Source organism: Thermobia domestica, chromosome 13 (assembly GCF_964235325.1).
Source record: "Thermobia domestica chromosome 13, izTheDome1.hap1.1, whole genome shotgun sequence".
NCBI classification, from domain to species: Eukaryota; Metazoa; Arthropoda; class Insecta; order Zygentoma; family Lepismatidae; genus Thermobia; species Thermobia domestica.
Window position 1 is genome coordinate 84,494,528 of NC_137466.1, and position 19,013 is coordinate 84,513,540.

At 37.5% G+C, this 19,013-nt stretch overlaps 1 protein-coding gene across 3 annotated transcripts in view; it reads left to right on the forward strand.

Moving 5' to 3' along the window:
* Nucleotides 1-19,013, forward strand: part of LOC145668281 (condensin-2 complex subunit G2-like) — a 120,837-nt gene that overhangs the window by 41,619 nt on the left and 60,205 nt on the right. For all 3 annotated transcript variants that reach the window (XM_081735995.1, XM_081735993.1, XM_081735994.1), the window contains exons 8-9: nucleotides 869-1,060; nucleotides 10,131-10,307. In XM_081735995.1, the coding sequence (XP_081592121.1) occupies nucleotides 869-1,060; nucleotides 10,131-10,307 (369 nt within the window). The remainder of the gene's footprint in view (nucleotides 1-868; nucleotides 1,061-10,130; nucleotides 10,308-19,013) is intronic.

Below are 19,013 nucleotides of genomic sequence, written 5' to 3' on the forward strand. Positions count from 1 at the left end.
TCATCACCGTCTCCTTTAGCCTAGCCGGCATAACCATAAGACGTAAAACTTAAACATTTCATTTTTCTGTTATAACAGAAGAGTATACACCTTCTTTGGCTTTACTTCTCGCTAACCTTGATCAATATTTTCAGGACTCATTTAAACATCAGGGTGTTTCGGATGTTAATACTTATCCATTATTCATCCTTTTTACTTATTTATGTATTTGTGTGTATATTACAGATAGTTTATCTTTGAGAGTGTAGTATTGAATTATTTGGTATGTTCTATAGTGTTAACTTCCTCAGTATATTATTAAGAGTTATTCGTTACTGTCGTTGTTGTATATAGTATTATTGTCAATTTGTTTTACTTATCATTTTAGTTATTACATATCGAAGTTCTGCAAAGTTGCTGTCAAAGTCGGTCTGCTTTTTTCGTATTTTTCTCTCTCTTGATTTTGAGTTTGGTATCTATTACATAACATCTAATTAAAGTACTCTATCTAAATTATGTAAAACAGTTGTTTTCAGGCAGTTAACGCAGGGTCCACGCTTTAACTCATGCTGCGGAATAATTAGTTTCTACTTCTTTTTAATGTAAATTGATTGAAGAGTTTTCTTACAGATCAGCTCAAAACTTATCCATCTCACTCTTTTCTACTTATCAATGTAGAGAAGATTAGAGCAAGTAACTTCTAAGTTATTATTATTATTATTAGTGTGCATTTCTCAATTTATCAAAGGTTCATTACTATTTGTATATGCATAGTTAATAGAAAAAAGGCGAATGTTCTAATACTTTTAAGTAAATAAGTTTATTTTATTGTGTTGTGTAAATACTCAATTGTGTTTTAATACGTCCTTAATTCCTTGTTAATTTGCAGGTCATTGAACTTGATATCATACAAAGTATCGTCTGCCATGCTTTTTATGTACAACGGAAAGGTAAAGAGCCGACCACTCTGGGACATAATTTAATTGCAGTGCTCTTTGTTCTCCACAACGAAAAGAAGAATCCTGCTTTAAGAAATATGCTGGTGACGTTATATGAACCTCATATCTGGCGTCAGCTCAAGGTAACTGAGCTTTGGATGTTTTAAATAGCATAAGTAGATACAAAATTATTACGTGTCTTTCTCGTACGGAATATTTATATATAGTATTATCCAGCAGCATCTCTCTATGAAAAGTCGCTCTCCAGGTTGATCTAGTGGCTAGCGCGTGCCTTTAGTGGATGTGGTCCTCGGCTCGGTTCCCATTGTAACTGTAGCTCCACATTTCATGTAGCGTCTGAGTTGAAAATAGACGCTTAACTTCAACAAATAATTACAATCTGTACGAAAAATGGATCTTCAATGTAACATCGATTCCAAACTACTCTGTATCTTACACTCCCGCCACTGAGTGAACCGTACGCTTGACAAGCCTAACTTAAGGATAATCATATTACTAATCATTGTTATCAAGAAGAAGTATCCAAAGAGTGTTTTAAAATACATTGCAAACTAGAAACCGTCTCAAAAGCTGTAATAGAGAGGTGAAAGAGTTTCCTCCCATTCAGATACTCCCATTTCAAATACAGTGTTGTACTATGTACATTGCACTGTAGAGTAATTGTCAACGAAACTGATATTCTAGTAGAACACAGCCGATAGTAACTCCATGGCATTCTTGAAATACGAACTATTTCTTAATCGTTCACATTCAGATAATTATCAAAATAATAGAAACACCTGGAGTTTAAATGACATCAACTGCCTGGGTTGACAATGGTCAGACGGGGGACCGCTTCGCCAGGCTGCTGGTATGTTAGCGCAAACTCCATACTCCGTGAGGAGAAGTAGAGCGACAGTGATAGTGTAAAATAGGCTATGTCTTTGATTTCCTTGATTTATTGACGCTCGATTATGTGGCACGAGCTCGACAAGAATGGCAGTTGGGTGTGTTCTGACTCGCGAGGGACAGTAACCAAGGTGATGTTTTCTTATAAAACTCATAGCAAGATAATTCCGGCGAAGAGAAACAGTAGTCGGAGAACAATACTCAGTGACAGCATTAAAGCGGATTGTCATCAGAACTATCGTGCTACTGCGGTGCAAGTGACGGGGGAATTGAAGTAGCACCTCTCAAAGCCTGTTTCAACAATAATAGTCTGTAGCGAATTACTTGACATGTACATGCGGGGTCAGCTTAAATTGGAAAAACCGCTGACAAGGGACCTCTCACTTTAGCACGATGTCAATGGTGCCACGAACATGCAACATGAACCACTGATGACTGGAAACGTGTAATATGGTCTGATGAGTCATCGTTCTCCTGGTTTCAAACGATGGACCTTGCTTTTATGTTTGGCAAGTGTCCAAAGAAGCTTATGATGCTCTGCGCTGCCCACGCGTGTAACATGGTGGCAGCTCTATGAGCTGTGAACCGCAGTATCCTGTTTTCAGTGGGTCTTGTACTGACACTTACTGGTCACGTCACTAGACGTGTTTATGTCGCCGTTTTAGAGAACACTTGTTCATCATATGGTTCAGATGTTTCTGAGCCTATATTCCAGGATGACAATATGCCCATTGACATTGCTGGAGCTGTTGCGGCGTGGTTTGAGGAACATGAAGATAAAGTTGAACACCTTCCTTGGCGCGTCCAATCCCTGTACCTGAACATAATTTAGATTCTGTGATCTGTTTTGAAGACACGAATCCGGCCTCGATTTCCACCTCCCTTCTCTGTTACGAAACTGAGTGATGCACTGCAGGCTGAATAGTATATTTCACTTGTTACCATTTATGACCTCTATGACTCCACTCTGCGTCACATTAGAGCTGTTCTGGGGGCTAAAGGTAGTCCAACTCCATTTTAATCTAGTTCTTTCAAGTCTTTCTGTTATTTTGAAGACCATCTGTATATAGCAGACAGTTTTCTGTATGCAACGTATACGCAAGGATGATTCATATCGAATGAGTTAGAGATTAGTTTAGAAACTTAGGTAAAGAAACAAATGTACCTTATTGTAACGAAATGACTAATACATCTGTTATGTTTGCACGTAGTTCAGGGTTCGATTCCTGGTGGGGTATTTGCCTTGGACACAAACCTGAGCAGTGGTTTGGTTCCCACATGAAATAGTACATTCCGTCTCATTTAGGATGCTGAACACGAACCTTAAATTTCAATCAAACTTAAGGCTCTTCGCTAAGCTCACATCAATTTTTCTTTTTCTTTTTCTTTTTTTAAAACTTTAGTGAATACTTAAAGAGAATGAAGAATATAAAAAAAGTTCTTAAGTGAGCCAAGTAGTATCTACAAATGCTATTAAATAAACTAATAAACATTTCCAACCTTTTCTGATGGACCAGAAATTTGGGTGCGTAGTTTATGACGTCATAATTGTGAAACATCCAAATTTACAAACTATACGACAGGTGTTCGAAAAAATTATTAGTTCATATAATATTATTTTGTAGATATTATCTGACTCGCTTTCTACACTTTTTATATTCTTCATTGTCTTTAAGTTATTCACTTAAAAAATAAAAAAGTTAGCGTAGGGAGGAGCTTTAAATAAACAAAGTATCAAGAAAGCATTTTCTGCTGCAACGAATCAGTTTAATATGTGACGAAAGAAATAATATAATAATAAAATTCAAAGTACTAATATATATATATATATATATTGTAATGTCCCACGTGATGTAGTGTATAAACAATTCCATACGCCAGTGTTTACAAACACTATCACGTGGTTTGGCAAGAGGATTTCACACCAAATGGATCTACAATCACTTGCAGACGACGGTTTCCAGCTTTTCCACGGAGCAGCAGCGCCACCGCCACCCAAGGAACCCTTTAAATTGGCTGGACGACGGCAATTCTGTACCAGTTTTCTGGTGACCCTCCTACTGTTTGCCACGGAACATTAGGAGTAACCTAACCCCAGGCCTCTAGTCTGCTACGGGACTAAGCCTATCCGATCTCCTGACTTAGCCTGCTACGGGGCTCTGTTGGCCACTTAACCCTCCTCTGCTTACTACGGAGAACTGGGTCCCTATCTCCCCTCTGCTTAGCCTGCTACGGTGTTTTGTGGAGATCCTGTCTGCGACCTTACGGTCAAAGACTACCTATATCTAACCTTGTATACTAGAGAGATTATTTGTACAGTATTTTTACAAAATACTTTTATAGTGAAAAGTTTTATAATAAAAACCGGTAGTGGGAGTCGATTCCGAACACTTTTTATTAACGCTCTACCTATACCTATATGGGACAAACTTTTACAATATAAAGGTAACCAAGAAAGTTCTGTCGCTTTTGTGGAGATCTGTGTTCAATTGGCCCTCACACCGTGACTTGAATGCGAATGGAGATAATGTAAAGGTTAGTTGTTGGTGTGGGTATATCCAACGTACTACCTGGTTGTGGCAGTTCAGTTACACCCTGAACATGCGTAAGGACAGAGTGAACATGGGACCTCCACAGAGCGTCATAAGGGCGTGTATGCTGTACGAGCTCAAACTGAGGTCAAGATGTGCCGCTGAAGAGGGGGGGGGGGGGGATATGCCAGGCGTTTGGTGAGGGTGTCGTGACTGCGCGGACAGTGCAGCGGTGGTTTAACAAGTTTAAGGACGGTGACGAAACACTCGAAGATGCGTCACGTGCCAGAATACTAACACATGTACAAAATGAAAATATTCAGGCAGCAATGGAGGCGAACAGTGGCCAGACATGTGAGGAACTGGGACTACAATTCAGTGTGAGTGGAGAAACCCTTCGGCAGCACCTCTATCAATTTGGGAAGCATTACAAGTTGGATCGATGGGTCTCACATGATTTGACTCCGGGCCAGAAGGCAACGCGAGCAGACACCTGTGTTTCTTTGCTGTCTCGTCTGAGGAAGGAGCCATCTCTGGACAAGATATTGACATGTGATGAGAAGTGGGTTCTGTACAAAGCTCCACGGCGCCGTCATCATTGGTTAACGTCCCATGAACTGGTTCGAAAGCAACCGAAACCAGCACTGCAAAAGAAGGTCCTTCTGTGTGTTTGGTGGACTGCTCGCGGCATCGTGCACCGGGAACTGCTACCAGCTGGTCAGAGCATCAATGGAACTTGTGTACTGTACCAAACAAGCTTCCTGAAGATACATTTCCGAAATTAAATTAACTTTACGTTCGATCCCAACCCATACCATCTAATAACTAAATTTCACTGAAAGTAGCGCTTACTATTATGTTCGCCCGAGCCGCTGAGAGATATTTATTGCCCATAAGCATGTCATATCGTTTATACCAAGGTAATATGGGAATAAACAAGATCGCAATTTTCAGTTTAAAAATAAATAAAATAAAATAACGGAAGTTACATTCTGAAAGTATTGAATGTTTAGTTTCTGTTTTAGTGTTTCATTGTTTATGTGGTTTGGTCTCCTATGCATATCATTAACATGTACAGGAAAAACTGCAAGCACCGGAAACTGTTGTGATCATTCGTGGAAGGTCATTGAATTACACAAATATTCCAATTGTGTTTTATATATATATATATACACTACCGGCCAAAAGTATTGCATCACCCATGGAAATGCTGTAAATACGTACAAGGTGTACCGATTTTCATGAAAATATGTTGGAATGTTATACATAAATTATCGTTAAGTCATTCTGAAACGTTTCTAAATTTGTCACCAGTAAAATAACTTCTCGCGATCAAAAATTAGTTCAAAATGTGGCGAGACCTCACCGTCACAGCAAAAAGAAAAGTTCTTGACAAGTAGGAAGATAATATTTTTTTAGCTGGTATAATTATTAACATGAATATTTGTTTACATACAACATAAAATATTGTAAGTACGAAACCAGTTGCAATTGTGCCTAGTTTTTTCTGTTCGCCTTTCAGGGACCAGTGGTTATCAAGAGTTGTCAGCTAAAATATACTAAATAAGTGATTGTTTGTTCGACACATATGAACAGTATGGCTCAAGTTCGTGAACTTAGTAAAGAACAAAGTGCTGTTATTGTGGAATTGTACACGTTAAAGTTTTCTACGTGACAGATCGCTAGAAAAGTGAACATACATCAATCTACAGTTGTTCGCACTATTCAACGTTTCAACGAAACTCTGTCAAATGTTAATCGTCGATGACCTGAAAGACCGCGAATAACGTCAAAGAATGAAGATCAGTTTATTGTGGTCACAAGCAAAAGTCAACGAACACTAACTGCCCCAGAAATTCGAGAAAAACTTAATGCTACCCGAGAAACAGTCGTATCTGTTAAAACACTGAAACGCCGACTTCGAAAACACGGTACATCAAGGGGATACATTGCAACAACAACAACAAAAAACTTTTGAGTAAACAAAACAAACGTAAACGATTGCAATGGGCTAAAAAATATAAGAATTGGTCAGTACAACAGTAGTATAAAGTACTCTTTAGTGACGAAAGTAAATTCGAAATTTTTGGAACTAAACGCAGAAAGTTTGTTCGTCGACTTCGTGGAGAACGCATGCTCGAACAATCCATTAATCCAAGTGTCAAATATGGTGGTGGGTCTGTCATCGTATGGGTTGTATCGCGGGTGAAAATGTTGGTGATTTAGTTAAAATTGAGAGAACAATGAAAAAAGATTATCATCGCATTATGGAGAGACAGTGGCAAAAGTTTTGTCGGTCAGGGATTTATTTTTCAACAAAACAATGATCCCAAACACGCTATTCATTTGTGTAAGTCGTACTTAGGAAAGAAAGAAAGAAAGACAAAAAGAATTGATAAACATGCGATGGCCACCGGAAAGCCCAGACATAAATCTGATAGAGTTATTGTGGGATGAGTTAGACAGAAACGTTCGAAAACGTCGACCAGTTAATAAAACACAGTTGTGGGTACATTTACAAACGTGTTGGAACGGACTTAAAGCCCAAACATTACGGAAATTACTCGCGAGGATGCCTAGGTTGTGTGCTGCTGTATTGAGAGCTATTGGTGGATATTTTGATAAATCCCAAATTTGAATGATTTCGTTTCACATTCTGACTCTTCTGTTTTGGTTTTGTGTTACCCTTTGTTGTTTTGTTTCGCAAATATAAAATTGTTCTATTTGTGTTCATAATTATGTGCATTCATTTCGTTTTCTACTGTTGGGGGCCGCGGTGGCTCAGTGGTAGAGCGTTCACCTCTGGTGCTAGGGGTCCCGGGTTCGATCCCAGCCCCCGCCAAGTGAACTTTGTGGTGGACAAACACCGTGTGCGTGGGTTTTCTCGGGGTTCTCCCGTTTCCTCCCACTTTCTTCATTCCACCATTTCATTCATTACTCATCATCACCGTCTCCTTTAGCCTAACCGGCATAACCGTGGGACGTAAAACTCAAAGATTTCATTTCATTTTTTCGTTTTCTACTGATATCGGTGGTGATGCAATACTTTTGGCCGGTAGTGTATATATATAGGGTGTTAATGAACTATACCGACAAACTGGAAGAGGTAATTCCTCACATCAAAATAAGTCAAAAAGTTCCTATGGACCTGTGGGGAAAAGTGGATAGTTTCAGAACTAGGACTGTCCAAAATTGCGAAAAAGCCAAATTTCAGAAGGCCCTATTTCGAATTCAAGAAATCGTGCAGTGGTTATCCTTATCAGTGTACACGCATACACAATCCAAAAATTCATATTTCATTAATGTTCAATGAGTGTGCAGAGTATTCCCTGCAAGGTGAAATTCCCAGACATGCCTTTAACCGAATTTTGAGATATGCTCTGACTTTATGATTGGTTCAAAGCAGTAAAACGATAAGCCTTGACAGAGTGGACACGGAATCCTTTGGCGCGATGTCAGAAGTGTTAAGGATCGTCAACAGCACAGTCTGTCAATTGATTACTTTCACGCTTAAAAGTGAAGAAAATTTGAAATATATATTATGAAAAAGTGCATCGCATCACACGTTATTCAGAACACGAAAATACATGGAGCTGGCGGTTCCTAACACTTTCAACTTCCCTCCGAAGCACTGGATGTCGATTGTTGCCAAGGCTTAACTCACCACAGTGTCTGGAACTCGAAAATAGGGCCTTTTGAAATTACCTTTTTCGCGATTTTGGAGAGCCCTAGCTCTGAAACTATGCTCTTTTCGCAATAGGTACACATGAACTTTTTCTCTTATTTTGATGTGAGGAATCACCTCTTAAAGTTTGTTTGTATAGTTCGTTAACGCCCTATATATATATACAATTGAAATATTCTGTTTTTTCGCGTATTGTGTGCGATATGTGTTGTGACTCACAAATCGGAATTTTGCTCTTTAATTGTTTTGTCAGTTGTTCGTTATTTTAACCACATTCTGTCTTCTATAATCTTAATTTAAAGAATCTGTGCATACTGTGCGTACCTTATTTCGTGAATGATTCTGTTTGACTTCATTACTAGAAAGTTTTCGACAGCTTGTTTACTATTTTTAATAATAGTATTGACAACACCGAATAAGAGATGGAAAATAGGAGGATATAAAGTATTATACACACACACACACACACACACACAAAAAAACTGCACAACTTAGTATTCTTGTTACACTTATTTTCTTTCCTTCAATTTTTTTTCCTTTATTTGTCATAATGGCCGGCTTCTAATTAGTTATGTTGTTTCACGATACTACTGTAGAAGACAGCAAGAAAATCCGAAAACGTTTTAGTGAACCACACACACACAAACAAGAGTTATCACGGTATAAGTATAGCACATTCAGTCTTATTTCACGACAGTTTTCCACTTAAATATAATTGAAAAGAAGACTTGGTATATACCGTTGTATTTATCAGTTTCGTTTCACCATATTTTTATTCACATTTGTTCGTTGTGCAAAAGACAGATCTTTATACAAATACCAAGTACGTGTAAAATGCACCAGTGATTAAAGTAGCAAAATTACATACAATAGTTGAATTTACATGGGTACATCAATTGAGTGATTCCGTGCAGCTTGTGGGTATCACTTCCCCTGTAGCCCTGTTTCTGATTCTTCTCTTGGGCAATTGTCTCGATATATGCTCCTGATTTGTGTAACAATCCTCAATAACTTTTGCAGTAGTCACCTCGACTCTAAGCCCTTTTTCTGGACAGTTTCAGTGCGTATATAGGAAAACCAAGTATGGAAAGGAACCGTGATATACGTTTCCCAGTAACGGTTTGATTTAGTCGCCATTTGATGATGCTCCTCCACCTTCAACTTCAGACACAGGCCTTGTCTCATATAGCCTTGCTGCTGAAAGGGACGTTAAACTCACAATCAACTCAACTCAACAACGTTACTGCTCATGACAGTAAACATGTCGTTCTACCATCATTCCCAGATAGCAGTAGTATTCCTAATTAGGTCCGATATCGATTGATAACAACATTCATGGAAATTATCAAAATAGAGTCAAATTTCTTGCCAGAAATCGGCAAAAGAATTACACAAATTTTGAAGAAATCAATATTACTTCACACCAGAAAAGAATGAAACTGTCTTTCGGAAATAAGTTATTTGCTTTGGTTGAGAACTAACTTGCATGTATGTATGTAAAGTGTGTAAAGATGTTTTGAATTGTTTAAGAAATCCGTTTTTTTTTTTTTTTTTTTTTATTTCGATGTATTAATATTACGTGAGTGTTAGTTTTTTTTTTTTTTTTTTTTTTTTTTTTTTTTATGATAACCCATTTTGCTGTGCCAGTTTCTGAAAATAATTGAAATTTCTTAAGAAAGAATATAAAGCTTATTTTGCAGTAAACTAATTTCTATTACGTCACGTGCTTAAAGCCAAAACTTTTCGCATAAGTGGATGAAGTTTACATAATAGGAATAAAAATTAAGTTTTTCATATTATATAATCTAACCTTCAGGACGTTTAGAATATAAGGAAATAAAACGCTTCAAAATGAATGCCATTATTTGTTGTCACACACATATCTTAAGATATGCATATTATTTATGTACGATTACCAGTTAAATAAAGTCCTCTTTATGTTATAGCATGTTATACTGAAAGGAAAGAAATATTCAGCAAAATTGAATAATTAATTTAAATTATACAGTAATTTGAATAGTGAGGATAATACCTTTTGTTGTATTATCAAAAAATTGTAACGAAATAATTGTTATTTTCTTTCGACAGAGTCCAAATAATTACCTACGCTGTAATGCAGCTCAAGTATTTTTTGGTGCGTTTTTTCCTATGGAAGTGCCTGGTGGAGGAAGAGAACAAAACACTTTATTCCTCGATCGACAGTACCAAGTAATGAAAGATCTACTAGTGGATGATTGCCATCAAGTTCGAATAATTGCCATAAGGGTAAGTAAATTGTTTGTTAGACAGCTAATTCATAATTACCTTTACTAGTTGTACTGCCCGAGCCTTCGGCCCGCTAAACATTGTACGTTAAAATCGTGCTTAATTAAGAATTCTAACTGTTTACGTTTATTTTTTTTCTTTAGTTTACCCATAACTAACTTGCTGTTATGATACATAAATATTAATGCTTAAGTATAAATATAGTTGCGTCTCTTGTCTCAATAATAAACACCAGAGCACGTTCATGTGCAGTATCATCACTATCAATTTGGAAATAATTAAACTGAAACATTATTAAAAAAAATATATGGATATTTTCTTGTTTGGGAGAATGATGTCTCCTGCACTCAAGGTAGATATAAAATTGATTAATATGCCTTTTTTCTCTTCTGAGAGTTGGAAAACTGCACAGAACAACTTAATGATGAGTAAAAGGTGCCGATTGTTTGCCTTTTTAAACAACAGTGTTCATTCATTGTTTCATTCACTATTGAAATATTCATTGACATTGAGCTAGATAGATGTTCTGTCTACTGTACTGACTCGAATGCCGGAGAAATATCGGTACAGTGACAGAAGATACTTCGTTTGCTGTAATTTATGATGCAGTCCATTGCTTGTCTGAGCTGCCTTTATCCAGGTTTAATTTAGTGTTCTTGGTCCGGATGAGGAGAATTCATTTACTTGTCGTTCTAAAAGCGAAGAAGTTTTATGCAGTTGGTTTGTTTTATGGAATAGTTAGATTCATTTAGATGTTTTAATAGTCCTGAAACGGCTTGGTTCTTCTCCTTAGTCTCTACATCGTTTATTCTTGCTTCGATGTTTCTCTTCGTTATGCCTTATATAGGTTTGGTGGAGTTTTAAAATCCACTGGAGAAACACTTGCTGCTGGTGAGTCCAGCTTGCAATCATCTAGTTCACCGATTAATTTACAAATTTCTTCTTCAGTGAATAAATCAAGGGAAGATTATCTTTCTTCCAGTAGGGTCCATTTAATCGATGGAATTGGTAAACTTTGTTGTGCTGTTGCTGCTGGTTATGTTGAGCTTACTCGAGCTGATCCCACAGGAACTGGTGAAGCTGGCGCTGGTGAGGGTGAAGGTGTTGGCGGTATTAATGATGGTGTTGCTGTTCCCGATCCTACAGAAGAAGTAGGAATCAATATTGGCTCGTCTTTCAAGTCTATAATTCCTGCTTCTATAAAAAGGTGTGGTGAAGCTGACGAAAAATAGCATGTATCCTCTTCTACGAACAAGTCTGGAGAATCCTGTAAGGACTTAAACTTTCTCTTCTTGGGGGATTCAACAAATTGAAACGAAGAATCCCAGTTAACTTCATTGCAGAGCTCGATTTCTCGTCGTGCCTGTCAAGCGACTCCATGACGATACTATGCCAGTCGTCTCTCTATATCCCATATATAAAGAAAACTTTACCAACGACGTCATATCACGTAATACTTTAAAACATTCCCCCTACAACAATTAAAATATTTTCAATCAGCTTTCACATGTACTTTCCAAATTCTCTATACAATTTTTATACCCATAGGGGCGGAGAAAACCTCATATATATTTATTGTGATCAAAACATCCTTTTAAAACATCATCATTAATGTTATTCATGTGATCATATCGTGTACCAATCAGTCACCTGTCATCTACGTACAAAGAAAAGATTTACATGATCCGTGTGCAGATAAATGGTTTACATGTTTTCAAAAGAACATGTTATTCACGTGCCCGTATTATCTTTGATCATTTACATCTTCTTTTACAACATTCCATCATTAATGTTATTCGGGTAAACACAGCGTCTACCAACCACACATATCTACGTACAATAAAAGGATTACAACCAGGGTGGATTGATTTAAATCAGTCTGATTTAAATCACGATTTAAATCAAGATTTAAATCACTTGATTTTTTAAATAAAAATCGTTGATTTAAATCAAATTCCTAAATAAATTAATTTAAAGTGAAAATAAGTAAAATCCCGTTTCTGTTCTGTTATTTCGATTATGGAAGTTAATAATCATAATACAATAAGACTCAAATGTACAGTATAGTATGGAAACAAGTGTCATGCAGAGGATGATTAGGGAAAATCCCGTTTTGAACAGGTAAGCGAGCAATCCTGCTTTCTTCTTTTCGTAACATTGGGTTTGGGTTTTAAAATCGTTAACTATTTCAACGGGGAAATCACCATCGACATTTAAGACGAAAATTCTTTTTTGTGTGTGTCTGTTTGTTCCCAGATAATAGGACGTATTTAGAGGGGTCCTATCTCCTCCAAATCTTTTTTTTTTTTTTTTTTTTTTTTTTTTTGTTAATTTTATAATTTTATGCGAAATTTATGTATCTCATGCCGCAAGCTAGTTCTGAGTTCTTAAAAATAGGCTCCTGCCAAATATCAGTAACTTTTGTGAAAAAAAAAAAAGTGTCATTTTGATAAACGTTGCTGTACTTTTTCCTTAATGCTTAGCCTTTTAAATGATATCACATATTTTTAGGTGATAAGATAGAATCTTCATTATTCGATTAAAAATGTACCAATAAAGCTTTTTACTTCGTTTTCTTCAAGACTAGAGGCATTTTAGAACACGTTACATATGCTTTCACGCCTTTCTGCGTTGAAGTATAGTGTCATAAATTTAAAAAGATATTTTTTTATTATGCGTATTATTATTATTTTTTGGCAAGTTACATTTTGCATTCAGAAGACTGAAATTTTGCACACTCGTTCAGTGCATCCCTTAATAATTTTCAGACGTTTTCAGATCTCTGCGTGGAAACAGCGGGGTCCAGAGGGGCAAACATGTTTTAAAAAATGATATTTTTAACAAAAAAACTTTTTTCGTGATTTTCCCGCCTTAGATGGAGGCGTATGAATGGTACCGTTTGAAAGGCTGTTCTATTCTGAAGAAAATGATGTACGTACTATGCTCCTAGGATAAATAGGAATGTCTCAGGAAACTGTTACCTGAGATCCTGTTTTATACGGGAATCTGGAGTATTTGGGGAATATTATTTTTCGCAGGCTTAGAATACTTTTGCACCTACAAGATTGAAATTTTGCACATTTACTCAGTGCACCCCTCAGTATTTTTCAGATCTCTGCCTTAAAACAGGGGAAGGGGTCCACAGAGGTTTTATATATATATATATATATATATATATATATATATATATATATATTAACAGAAAATTCCTTTTTTCCTGATTTACCCACCCCAGATACATGATGGAAACTTTTGAAGGGTACCGTTTGAAAATTTGTTTTAATCTGAAGAGAATAATGTACAAATCATGATCCTAGGATAAATAGGGATGTGTGAGGAAATTTTTATATTACATCTGGGTTATCCGGTGCATTGTGGGAATGTTCTTAGCTCACTGTTAAATAATTTCCTCAACCTTACTACTCAAGATAGAAGCTTGAAATTTTGTACACACATTTAGTACACCCCTTAGTATTTCCCAGTTGATTTTGAGATCTGTGCGTTAACACAGGGGAATCCAGAGGGGATCAAAAATTTTTAAAAATAGTAAAAAAAAAAAAAATGACTATTACTCTCAAAATTTTCCGCTTCAAGGACATGATAGGGAAATGTGAATGTTACTGTTTCAAAATCTGTTCTATTCCAAAGAGGGTGATGTATGTACCGTGATCCTAGGATAAATAGGGATGATGCTGTAGCTGCTTGACTGAAAGTCTATAATTTACCTTTAAAAAGAGCCATAATTTAAAAGGGTTAAGAAACATTTCTTGGGATTGATATAGGTTAACGATTGGGGATAATTCAAAATTCAACCTCAATATTTTCACTTAAATGGCATAATTAGCATTTAATACTAATTCCTAATGTTTTTTCTTCAGTTCGCGACTTGTATTTTACGAGGAGAAAGATTTGATTTAAATCAAAAAAATCGATTTAAATCAAAAAAATCAACAAAAATGATTTTTTTAAAAAAAATCATGATTTTTTTCCACCCTGATTACAACTAGTATTTCATTATCAATAGCCTTCATACTACCAAGCTTCCTTTGTATTCGCGTTCGGTACTGCATCACGTTCATCCATCATTGTGACAATCTTCTTTTGTTCACGTTCAGTGCTGCCTCATGTTTCAACAGGTTCATCCGTCATTATACCAATGTTCTTTTGTATTCGCGTTTAGTGTCGCATCATGTTTTCAATAGTATCATTTGTCATGTCAAAGTTCTTTGTATACGTGTACAGTGTCGCGTCATGTTTCACCCTTCGTGGCGCCAAACTTCTTTTCTATTCCGCGTCGGCATTGTGTCATGTCCACCTACCACGCCATCAAATTTGTTTTTTTATTACCCCTTCTGCATTGTATTATGTACTCCTACCGTAACCTCAATCTTCTTTTGTATTCTCCGTTGGCATTGTGTCATGTCCACCTACCACGCTATCAATTTTTTTTTTTTTTTTTTATTATCCCTTCTGCATTGTATTGTGTACTCCTACCGTAACCTCAAACTTCTTTTGTATTCTCCGCCGGCATTGTTTCATGTCCACCACCGCGGCAGCAAAACTTGTTTTTTATTACCCCTTCCACATTCTGTGATATCCACCCGCCGCTGTGCCGGTCTTCTTTTGTATTTGTGTTCATGTTTTAACACGTACCTGTGAGGTCATTACCTGGCAACGCCAGCTTTCACTCCCACCCAACTGGTTTCCAAAAAGTCGGCGAAAAGCTCAGTTAGTCTCTTGAGTTCGACAGCGAAAGACGTACGAAAACCATATTCTATATACAGTATATGCACCAGTATAGCCTATCATGTAAAAGAATACGTACTCCATAAAAACGAGGTCTTCTCGACCATACAAATAAAAAAAAAGTCCCGCATGAATAAAGTTTATTCCCTCCCCATCTTTAATATGATCACAGCATAGCTGTTTAATGAGCTTCGTATCGAAGGGAAAGAACAAATAATTGATCACCATCAGAGAGTGTTCAACGAGTTTTTAATATTTCGGAATATAATTCCTCTGAGTTTTCTTTAATGAAAACGAAAGAATAAAAGAAAAGATACGATCCAATTAAAAATAATGTTATGAAATGAAATTAAAAAAGAATGACGTCATGTTAACGGATCGAATTAAATATTTTAATATGATCACACCATAGCTGTTCTACGGAGTATGCCATGCATACGAGAAAATAAAAAAATCATGCGATACAGGTCATTCAACCTTTCTAGAAACTACTTCAACCCTCGTAACGGTCAACCTTCCATAACTACTCTGACCATCTAACGGTCTGGCAATAAACGCTACTTCATTTACTCAACCATCTAACCACAACAAGATCATAAATCAAATTTGACAGGTCCTATTCACGAGGATACTCACGTCTCATTCTACTGGCTGTAACACTTTAATAATAATAATAATAATAATAATAATAATAATAATAATAATAATAATAATAGCTAAGTATATTCTTGAATGAATAATAATAATAGCTGAGTATATGGCTCAGTGGTAGAGCGTTCATCTCTGGTGCGTGGGGTTCCTGGTTCGATCCCAGCTTGCGCCAAGTGAGCTTGTTGGCTTTATCGCCTGAAGGAGTTTCCGGAGGATACCATTATATAGCATTTTTGTTTTATTTTGGACTGTTGAACACCTGATACAAGCTAATACGAGTATTTTCTGTTCGCTAGCCAGGTTGGTTTAGTCCAGTAGTTCCCAGCCTACTTTGCCTGGCGCCCTTTCGTAAACCCTGCATACTTTACGTTCTCCTTCCTTTCCGCTCGTTTGTCATACGTTGTTTTTGTGAGAGTTTCTGCGACTTCAGATGAATTCTCAAATTTTCATATTAATAACAATACATTCTCAGCAATTTATATTGATTTCCATCAAGACTTCTGCATAGCATTATAGTGCAGTATTATTTTTTACCAGCTGTTGCAGAACATAGGTGGTATTTTTGCTTTCCGCCTCTCGGAATTTGTATTTAATTAAAGATGCAGGCTATAAACATCCAACTGTTCTCCAAAGGAAATGAAAGTATCGAACTTGCATCGTAAAGGAAATCATTACACTAGCTAAAAAGGTGACGGAATTGCAGAAAGAACCATATTATTCCTTCGCTAAAATTCACAAATGTCAGAAGAAAAAAAATGTGTCTTCCTAATCTAACTCCTAAGCAAATCCCAGGACGGCAGTGAGCTTAGTTGGAAATGTATCACTGAGGATTATTGGTTCGAGACCTGTGAGAGTGCGTAGGTAATCTTCTAAGGTTAAGAGGAATCCTAGTCTAGTGGTAACAGCATATTCCCAGTATAACTGGATGACACGGTGACTCAGTGGTAGAAGGCTTAGTACTGGTGAGTGGGGTCCCTGATTGGATCCATGGCTAAGTAAGTTTACAGTGGGCAATATCGTGTCCGTTAATTTTCTCTGGTACCCCCGTTTTTTCCCATATTCTCATTCCACTGATTCTTCCATCACATTTACTTTGCCTAATTCATCCTCTCGCTTAGCCTAAAGGGCGTAATCATGGGATGTTAAACTGACAGATTTCCCAGATATAACTGAAAGAAAAACTTAATGAAAAGAGGAGTCATTATAATGTCACTCCAGCGTAGGAGACTTACGGCCCTGCTATGGTATGAATCAGCAATGAAAAAAAATAATTTTCTCTTATCAGAAGTTGTGTAAAAACCCTTCTTTGAACTCACCTAATTTGAGCATTTACCCAGTCTATCCAGGATGTGCTTATAGATATTTGTGTCGGTGTTCGTAAATCATCCATGCTGCAAATTGACGTCAATCAAAATGAATAGGAAAAATATTCCTTTATTCTATCATTTCCGTATAGCTAGCGGATACTATACCTAAGACAGTTCAACAACAACTTGAAGAAGACGATTCAGTATCTCGTTCAAGGCCAAGAATCCCCCTCTTTACCTCCTCTCAAGTGGTGGAAGTCGGAATCCTATAAAAGCTCACAATTAACTCAAGGGGAAATTCTTCGTCGTGTAGTCTTCGTAGATTCTTCGATTCATTCTTGTCATATTAGATAGTCCAGGTAGGAGGTACTGGTATGGACCCAGTGTGTTTTAGGTAGTTGGTGAGCTCACCGAAGCCTCAAGGTCCCGATGTAAATGGTTCAGCACCAACGCAACAGTCCATTAATATAGCTAGAACAGTTGTCGGTTGAACCCTACCTTCCACTGAAGTTCGATGGGAAGGAACGGGTAAATTTCTTACGATTGAGTAATTCTCTCAACTCAGCCTTCATTGATTTTGAACTTCGACGCAACACAGTTCAGTTAGAGACTAACATTGAAACCCGATATTCAACTTGCACAGTTTTAGTCAATTAATTGAAACTTACGATCCTCCCGCTTTTCCGAATTAACCCGCTCAGAGGTATCTTGATATTCGTACGTGACTTCTGACAGTTGTTGGCCACTCAATGACTTAGTGCCGGATCGGTAATGCCATTAAGAAACGTGAATTGTCATTACACATCCCACGAGATGAACCTATATCACAAAAACACAATAACTTAATTTCACAGAAGTGCTAATTTCCTAACTCGTAGCCAAATTTTGCCCAGATCAAATTTATTTTTCCATTTATAAAACGTATACTATATTTTTTTCTACAAGGGTTGGATTTTTAGTAATGACAACACTGCTATACATACACTCAGGAACAAAGCAATCCATTATAAGTCATACCAGCGACCCTCCCTTCCAGTGCGCGCAAATCCAGCACTTAAAAGGCAGTTCTGAGTGAGTGTTGGTGGACTACAGTCACGCTGCGTGAGTGCTCGCGGAATACAGTAATGTTTACGAGCAAGATCAGAGGAGCTGGTTGAAAATTGAATGCGCTAGAGGTAGGAATGCAGAACAGTGCTACGAAGTATTGCAAGATGTTTGCGGTGCAAGTGCATTAGCATACCGTACAGTAGCAAGGTGGGTCAGGGCCTTTAATGACGGACGACAAAATGTTACAGACATGCCTCGCTCCGGCCATCCTCCTGTAAGTGAAGATGATGTACAGAATGTGAACGCGTTTGTGCTAGCGGATGGGAGTCCACGATTTGTCAATTGGCTGACGATACAGGACTAGCGCTTTTAAATGTACTGAAAATTCTGAAGAAGAACCTGGGATTGCGTAAGGTCGCCTCAGGGTGGGTTCCACATGATCTGATTGAACAACACAAGTGGCTGCGATATGATGCCGCTCGAACGCTTGGAGCGGTATCAACGTGAAGGTGAGGCCTTCTTACGGCGGATCATTGCTATTGATGAGACCTGGGCCAGAGTGTATGAACCACAGCTGAAACGGCAATTAAACGAGTGACGTCATCCTGGGTCACCGACATAAACAACAATTCAAAATAACCCAACCAATGTGAAAGCTATGCTTATCATTGCATACTGGGATGGTATAATCATAAACCATACCATACCCCAAGGACACATCGTTAGTGCAGAGTACTACTGCAATTTTTTGCAAAACAATCTGCGAGCAGCTGTAAGACGGAAACGACGCCACTTCCTGACGAACCCATTCATCATTCTACATGACAATGCAAGGGCACGTTCAGCAGATGCTGTCACTGATTTGTTGCATTGTTGGGGCTGGGAAATGTTGTATCACTCCCCCCCCCCCCCCGTATTCTCCAAATTTAAGTCCCTGTGACTACGATCTCTTCCC